The following is a 9,231-nucleotide window of genomic DNA, read 5'->3' on the forward strand; positions in this document are numbered from 1 at the left end:
GCAGTATTTCAGTTTCTTATTTACATCTTATCTATCAGATAAAAATATATATAACAATAATAAAAAAAAAAACACACACACACACACAATAATATCTTATTTCACATTGAGGGAATCATGAAAATTTCGGTGTTCTTATTTTTTATTACTTATCATAACTGTGGTCTTTTGCACAACAAATGAAAAATACTTGGATTTCCTAGACACAAGGTTTGTCTTACATAGCTTTAAACACCATATGAGTTCGATTGAAACACTATTTTGACGCATAAAATTGAAGATGATAGTTATAGAGACTATGCGAATTGGAAGAGATGTTACCACAAACTACATGACGAGAAAAATATAGACAGAATTTACATTTCAAAGAAATTAATACTTCAAAATTTGAATGAAGCAATGAATTAGTGAATACAAAATGCAAAAGAATTGACCCTATAAACTATACATCCGTGTGAGTGTGACTATAAATTTCTATCATCTATCTACTCTACTCTACGTATATTCATATTCATCGTGCTACTATTTTCTCTTCTTCAAAGCAAGTCAAAAACACTTTGACCACTTGCTAAGGATCTTCATCGGATGCAACTTGCTAGAGCAAACGGCTTTGTTGCAGGTTTCCTCACCCCTGGGGTCCCAAACACATTCCAAAGTACCAGAGCCTCATCCCCGGCCGCAGATGCCACTGTGCAACCATTAGGACTCTGAACATATATAATCCAAACCAAGTTAGAGATAATCCAAATCAACAACACAACAACAAACATTCTTTACATAAAAACCAATTACAAGGTAGACTTGGTACCTGTGCCATGTAAAGGACGCTGGAGTGATGTCCAGTGAGCTTTGCCAACTTCTTCATCGATGGGTATTTCCAAAGAGTGAGCTGATACTCATCATAACCATGAGAGCTGAGCAATTCTTCCTCATTCGTGTTCCATAGCAAAGCACACACCTCCGACCCCGTGTCAACTGAGTTCTCGCACGCTCCTGTGGAGGTGTCCCAGAATTTGATGCACTCATCACCCAAACCTCCACCAGAGACTAGTAAACTACTCTGGAATGGACACCAAGCAAGGGCCCTGACTGGAGCTGTGTGATCCTCAAGCTTGTGAAGCCATTGTCTTCGAGCACTAGAAGAGGCAAAAGACCTATCCCATATATAGACAAGATTATCACTCCCTCCACTAGCCAATCGCCGGCCGGAGTCCGACCATTTTAGTCCACAGACCTCCAGTTGGTGTCCCATGTAGGTTTTAACAGTGGGGGATTTCGCCCTAACATCCCTATTGATGATTTTACCATCCATTCCGCCTGATGTAAGGATGTGATTGTTCCAAGCCAACGAACCAACTCTTTGTGTGTGATCGTCTTTGAATGTTCTTATCTGCATTAACAAAAAATAAAAAATAAATGATCAATTCTACATATTCAAAAGAAAACGAAGAACAATTAATTAGGTTTTTATTTTTTAAGGTGAGGACCTGTCTCTTAGCAAAAGAATCCCACAGCTGGACATGGGAATTATTTAAGCCAATGGCGATTTGGCGGCCATCAGGAGCCCAATTGACACTTGTTACAGGGCCGTCTTCATCATCAATTGTCACAAGTTCTGAGCTAGAACAATTAGATGCATCCCAGAGCCATACAGTGTTTCCAAGAGCAATGGCAAGGACATTGCTGCTACCCCAGTCTAATAAATTCAAGTGGAAGTCATCCACCATTTCAACCGCGTCTAACATCCTCTCTGGTCTCTGTCCAATTAGATTAGAAAAGTTAGTACACAAGATGATTTGGAAAACACACAAGATTAAATCCTTCAAAATATTTATCCAATGTTCTAAAAAAAAGTTAACATCATAGCAATTTGGACAAGGTCGTACTCAAGCAAACAAAACGAAATCGACCCATTCCATCAACGGGAAAACCCATGCTTTATACATACACACAACCAAACATGGAATACAAATATTATGGCATAAACAAGAGCCATTGCCTCAGACCTATCAAAATATTTGGAAAGATTATACCTTTAGCTAGACCCTGAATCATAATAGGACAATTTAGGAGTTAAAAATTTGAAAAGTTCCCATTTCTCATTATAGAAATTCAGCTGAGCTCAAACAAAATGGTATGGAAGTTCAGTAGAACTTTAATTGAATTTTTTTCGTGACTAAAAGGTTTAAATTAAAAACTCACATACTCCAAAGTCAACCAACAATTGGAAATTTAGAAAATGGGACCTGAAAATGAGCCATAGATTCACAAGACCCAAAAGAACAAAGCAAAAAGAAAACCAAAAGAGCAATACGTCTAGGTCTTATCAGGTACCCCATCTTTTAGATACATAGTTACCATGCAGACATACAACAAGTTAACAGTTTATTTATACAGAATTAATGTTGAGCAAGAAATTCATAACCAAAACAAGTATTTCTAGTTCTGATGGATGAAGCATACCAATGCAATACTTATTCATTTTGGCCTTGAAAACCAACCATAAATTCACAAGCACCACGATGAGAAGTACAGATACCCACAATAAAAAACAGAAAACAAAACCAAAAGAGCAAAGGCTTCCTTAATGAGTTAACTTTCAAATGGCCTAATGTTAAAATATTTTTCATATTTGAAAATCCAAACCGTCCAATTCTTCCAAACACTATACTGTTTAACATATCAATTCAAGTCCAAATCTGAAGACCAGTTTTAAGCAATTATACCTGAGGAATGCGTCGCAAGGGCTTGGTAGGCGATGAAAGCAAGTCCTGCGGGAATGGGTCGACTGGTGTGGAGGACTTGTTCTTGAACGCCAATATCCTTCTGTTCATGTTGCAGGCCTCAGCAAGTTTGTCCCGATAGGCCTCTCTGGCGGGAGAGATGGCACCGTGGTTCTCTTTGCCTTTGCCTTTTCTCTTCCTCTGGGTGAGCATGTCAAAGTCCGTGGCCGACCGATTGGGGACGAACCTATCCAACTGTTGTCAATAACAAAAAAAAATTGGATCAGAAACCCTAAACAAAAACATGATTCAGAAACTAGAGCAAATTATCAGAATTTATGTGAAACCCTAATTTCAAAACAAAACCCAAAAAAAGAAAAAGAAAAATTCAAATTTCTTACGTTTTCCCGAGAATTAATTTTTTGATAGTATTGTTCCAGAGAATCCGTAGATCCTGCAGCAAGGATAACGGAACGGAGAGAGGAACCTCTAGATCTCGGCATCCACATCCCTTGGATCGCAGAGAGACACGGAGCGAGATTGGTTTGATCGCAGAGAGAGCATGAAACAGAGAGAGAGAGAGAGAGAGAGAGCGAGAAACAGAGAGAGAGAGTGTACAGTGAGTAGAGAAAATAGAGTGGTCAAAAGCGTTTATATAGGTATGGTTTGGAGGGAGGGATCGCCTGGACGGCCAACTGTAGTCTAGGCTCTTGTTCGACGCAATTTTTTACGCCGTTGGATCAAGTGGTTTCGTTAATTTTACGCTTCATTTTCAGCCGTCCATGCCAACTGTAGGCTCGGCTTTTGCACGACGCGCTTTCCATATGCTTGGCTTTTGTTCGACGCGATTTTGTACACCGTTGGATCGAGTTCGCGCTTCAATTTTCATTTTCAGCCGTCTACGCCCAGTACAGTACTATTACTAACATCAATATTTACGGTGGAAAAATAGCCAAATAGGACGCGCTTTCCATAGGCTCGACTTTTGTTCGACGCATTAACTGTAGGTTGGGCTTTTTCTCGACGCGATTTTCTGCGCTTCTGGATTGAATTCCCGCTTTAATTTTCATTTTCGGCTGTCCACGCCCACTACAGCGTTATTACTAACTTCAATCTTTGTTGTGGATAAATAGTAAATTTATTTTTGGGTTAAATAAGTTCGATCATACGAGGTTTAACCATTTTAATTTTATCTATCTGAGTTTTAATTCGTATCTCAAATAGTAAACCGCTTGTTAATTAAAACAAAGTTAGCACTTCTGTCTAAAAAATTGATAGAAGTCCACATTATTTCAATAAAAAATTGACACTTGACAATGAGTAATATTAAAGTTAAAAAAAAAATTAATAACTAAAACACTAAAAAGATTATTTAAAAAAAAAAAATAGAAGAAGAAGAAAGGAGTGGCAGGAGACATCCCATGGCGAGTAAGGAGGTGTCCCTTGGGGTTGGCCGAAATCACCCCGAGGTCAAATGGGGGTGGCTCAGCCACCATAAGAACTATGTGGGTGGTTCGGCCACCATAGACCAGCCGTATGGGATGTCTGAAACCACTCTCAAGCCCTATGAAGGTGGCCGAGCCATCCCAAGGGCTTTGGGGGGTGGTTCGGCCACCCCCTTGCTGGCCATTGGATGACTTGACCACTCCTTGCTTCTTGTTTATTTATTTATTTATTTTACTTTTATTTTTTATTTTTTTAATTGTTTAGTTTTTTAGTTATTTAATATTTTTAAAATTTTTAATACTATTCATTGCCACATGTCATTTTTTTATTGAGCTGACATTGACTTCCATCAATTTTTTGGACAGGAGTGTTAACTCCATTTTAATAAATAAGCGGGACACCATTGTGACACAAATTGAAACTCAAGTAAGTTAAAATAAAGTCGTCAAGCCACGGGGGTCAAAAATATTTAACCAATTTTTTTTTAACAAAAGATTCTCACATTTATTAATGTTTTTATAATTTTGTAGGTGAAAAATCCAAAAAGAACATTCAGAATCTACTTGTAGTTTTTTTTAATCCTTATGGATATGTTTTTTAATAAATTTTGAGAGTGTTTTTTTTTTTTTTTAATTAAATAAAAATTGTTATGACTTTTACTGATTTATGCATGGAAGTGCATTTGATCAGCGTCCTTTTAATGACAACTTTTTTTATTTTTTTGAAACTTCACTAAGGATCCTCAAACTTTCACCCGTTTTGAAATAGGGCCGGCAATTTTGACACGACCCGCGAATCCGACACGAACACGACACGAAAAAACAGGTATTGGGTTTGGGCTAATCGGGTTCGGGTCGTAATCGGGTCTACCCGATTAAGACCCGAAAATTTCGTGTCTGGCGGGTCGACCCGCCAGACCCTGTTTTTTTTTTCCTTTTTTCTGGACCCGGCGACCCGGTTTCTCGCCTCACGCACGCACGATTGCACGAATCTCGCGGTCTCGCCTCACTGCCTCAGACTCCTCACGTCAGTGGACTTAATACTTACTTTACTCTTTTGATTTTTGAACTAAAAGTCTAAGACTCTAAAAATCAGTCTCTCTCTCGACTCTCTCTGTAACCCTCTCCCTGACTCCCTCTCACTCGCCACTCGGTCTCTCCCTCTCCCTCCGTCACCGACAGGCGACAGTCCGGCTCACCGTCTCCCACTCGGCCACTCTTGACTCTCCCGATTCTCCCTCTCTCTCTCGGGTCTCCACAGTCCACAGCTCCACTCTCCCTCCTCCGCTCCTCGCCGTTAGGAACTTAGGTGCCTTAGGCGTTAGCAAGAGCCAAGAACGGACCTCACCGTCGCCGACTCGCCGTCCTCACCGAGTCACCGTCGCCGTCAGACCGACTCAGACGCAGCTCTCTGTCTCTCGTGGTATGTCTCTTACTCTCTCTAGTCTCTGACTCTAATTTTTTTTTTTTTTTTTTGTAAGTCTAGATTCTGATTTTGATTGTTTGAATTTTTTATATATATTGTAGACTCTGATTTTGAATCTTGGATTGTTTGAATTTTTTATATATATTTGTCTTTCAAGCAATTATGTGATATTATACGGTTTAGGGTTTATACCTTAATAGCTTAATTACATTTTTTTACTATATATTAGTGTACATAATTTTGCTAAATCATTGATTGAATTTGCATTGTTGAACAATTTATGGCAAATATGGCCAAAGCAATGATTTTTTTTAATTAAAAATAAAGATTTTAAAAACTTAAAACTGAAAATAAAATTGGGGGATTAAAAGTAGAATGGAACTTCATAAAGAGAGAGAGAGAGGAAAATAAAAAAGATATTTAGATTAACCATAGTTGCTTATTGCAAGATTTGGGTTGGATTATTTTATTTCACTTAGCTATATAGCTTTTAATTTATTCTTAAATATTCAATTTATAGTTATATAGTATATAGTCATTAGTCATATACTTTAATAGTTTAACTAATGATTATGTAATTTATGTGTGTAGATGAATATTGAAGAAGTTCTTGAAGATGCATTCGACATTGATGACGATGTGGTCGAATTACCGTCACTAGGAGGTGACTCTGTTTCTGTGGGGACTGGCCCGACTGGGAGTAACAAAAAGGGAAAGAAGCGGAGGAGGACCTCAACTGTTTGGCAATATTATGATGTCGTTCCCAATACTGATCCAAATGACCCGGAGGTGTGGGCAAAATGCAAGACATGTGGTAATAAGTACAAGGCTCGAAGTTCATATGGAACTGGGAATTTGAGAAAGCACATTCAAGTTTGTGGGGGGGCAAACACTCGTGATGTTGGGCAGATGCTCTTAGCTGGGAAAGCAGGATCTCTGTCAGTAAGTGGCTCTAAATTTGATCCCAAAATATATAGAGAATTGTTGGTTGCTTTGATTATTAAGCATGATTTGCCCTTTTCATTTGTTGAATATGATGGTTTAAGACAATTACATCAGTACTTGCGTGGTGATGTACCCTCTATATCTAGAAATACTGCTAAGGCAGATTTGGTTAAGATGCATATGAGGGAGAAAGAAAAGATTAAATCTATGTTGCATGCTTGTCCTGGGAGGATTTGTTTAACATCTGATATGTGGACGTCTTTGACAACCGATGGATATATGTGCCTTACTGCACATTTTATTAACAAAGATTAGGTATTAACTAAAAGAGTGTTAAACTTTTCTTTTATGCCCCCACCACATGATGGTGTTTCTTTGAAAGAAAAGATATATGATTTGCTACAAGAGTGGGGGATTGAGAACAAGATTTTTACTATAACATTGGACAATGCTTCTGCTAATGATCGTTGTGTTGACTTTTTAAAGCAAACACTGAACATTAAGAAAGCCCTTCTTTGTGAAGGTGAGTTCTTTCATATGCGTTGTTGTGCCCATATTCTTAACTTGATTGTGCAAGATGGATTAAAAGAAATTGATGATGCTATCGAAAAGGTTCGAGATAGCGTAAAGTATGTTAAGGGATCACAAGGGCGAAAACAAAAATTTCTTCATGCGGTAAATCAAATGTCATTGGACAGTCATAAGGGGTTAAAACAAGATGTGCCAACCAGATGGAATTCTACTTATCTTATGCTTGAGAGTGCTATTCATTATTGTAGTGCTTTTAGTTATTTGGCGATGACTGATTCAAACTATAAGCCGCATTGTCCTAGTGCACTTGAGTAGGAAAAGGTGGGTGATATCAGTAGTTTCTTAGCTTGCTTTTATGAAGCTACATGTGTTTTTTCTGGTACTAAGTATCCTACTGCCAACCTATACTTTCCCGTAGTTGCCATGATTTATTTATCCTTGAAGGAAGACCTTGTGAGTGAAGATGAGCATAAAAGATTAATGGCAACTCAAATGATCTCTAAATTTGAGAAGTATTGGTTAGAATTCAGTGCAGTGTTGGCCATAGCAGTTATATTAGATCCTCGTTACAAGCTTCATCTTGTAAATTATTACTATACGAAGATCTATGGAGTTATGGATTCTATACAATTCGAGAATGTTCGTGAGAAAATTAAGAACCTTTTTTATGGAGTATAGTGCTTCTTCTAATACTTCAAGTTCAAGCTCCATAACTGTTCGGCGCCCCCAAGTACCTAGAGCAAAACTATCTTGGCAAAAGGTGAATAATATCATTAATTTCTTATCTTTTTTGTAACTTAGTATATATATATACTCAATTATTTATGTTTATATTCTCTTTGTTTCATACTTTCATGTAGGACTATTTAGCATTTGCTGGAGATGATATTAATTTTCAAAAGAATCAATTGGACATTTATTTGGAGGAGCCTAGGTCTGTCGATTTGGATGATACATTTGACATCCTTTCATTTTGGAAAGGAAATCAATTTCGCTATCCTGAAGTAGCTGCTATGGCTCGTGATGTTTTGAGTATTCCTGTTTCAACTGTTGCTTCGGAATCCACTTTTAGCGTTGGTGGACGTGTGATTGATCAATATAGGAGCTCACTCAAGCCTGACATTGCTGAGACATTAGTTTGCACCAAAGATTGGTTATATGGAGATGAAGGTAATATTAGTTATTTCCATATTTAATTTCTTCGTTTATGTGTATTATTTTTTTATTACACTATAATAAAATAATACTAATTCTTTTTATTTTTTGATATAGAACTCACACAAATGAAGTTGGACTTGGATGGCAAAGAAGATGATGTTTTGACAGTTTCCTGTGACATTCCAGATTCATCTGGAGCACAATCTATTAATATTTCTTAAACTGATCATATTTGTAGTGTTTTATAATTTATATCTTTGGACTTTGATTATATGGGTAGATCATGGATGCCTTCATGGATCCTTAAGTGGAGTGGCATAATAGACATTGGCTCATGGGAACCTAATTTGTATTTTGCAAGGAATTATAAATCTAATGTTGATGTAGTTTTGAGTTTTGTTTCTTTTTGTATTTATTATTTTGTTTTTGTTAGCTTTTTTATTATTATTATCTTTTTCTTTATTGCTATGATGGAAATGTTGACACATTTTAGTTTATGGACACAATTTAAGTTATTTAACCCATTAATACTTGCTTTTGGGTTGAACTAATTTGTTTAAATTTTATGTCTTTGACTTTTTTGTTGGTTAAAACTAAATGCCATTTTTCATTCAAAAAAAAAAAAATGAAGAAGAAATAGGTCGAGTGCCCATGTAGCAAGTATTTGTTATGTTGCTTGTATTTGCTGTGCTATGGTGTTTCATTCATGGTATGAGGTCATACCCTTATGTATTTGTTCATCTTGTGTTATAATGAAGAACTCATTTTTGGAATATGAGTCTTTGTGGATCTCTGCGAAGACTGCGATCCCAATATCAATGGGAGTCTAAGAGTCTTTGTGGAAGGCCCTTCTTGGGTTTCCCAGCTCCTTCTCCTTGATTCTAGCTGTGTGTCATCTCCGATTGCATGTATTATTATTGCTTTAGCATTTATTAGGATTTTCTTTTCTTTTTAACTATTCTTCATCTGGGTATTTGCATTGATAAGGATTTGGAATGATTCT

General features: G+C 37.1%; 1 protein-coding gene across 1 annotated transcript; it reads right to left on the minus strand.

Annotated features, from left to right (window-relative positions):
- Positions 1-350: 350 nt before the first annotated feature.
- On the minus strand, positions 351-3,325 carry LOC132190749 (cell division cycle 20.2, cofactor of APC complex). The gene is made up of 5 exons (XM_059605803.2): positions 3,125-3,325; positions 2,727-2,978; positions 1,488-1,757; positions 809-1,390; positions 351-707 (listed from the first exon to the last, which is right to left on the minus strand). Exons 1-5 carry the CDS (start codon positions 3,230-3,232, stop codon positions 579-581), a joined length of 1,341 nt encoding a protein of 446 aa, XP_059461786.1. The 5' UTR covers positions 3,233-3,325; the 3' UTR covers positions 351-578.
- Between the last annotated feature and the right edge of the window lie 5,906 nt (positions 3,326-9,231).

The sequence above is a fragment of the Corylus avellana genome, chromosome 2 (assembly GCF_965113065.1).
Source record: "Corylus avellana chromosome 2, dhCorAvel1.hap1.2, whole genome shotgun sequence".
NCBI classification, from domain to species: domain Eukaryota; kingdom Viridiplantae; phylum Streptophyta; class Magnoliopsida; order Fagales; family Betulaceae; genus Corylus; species Corylus avellana.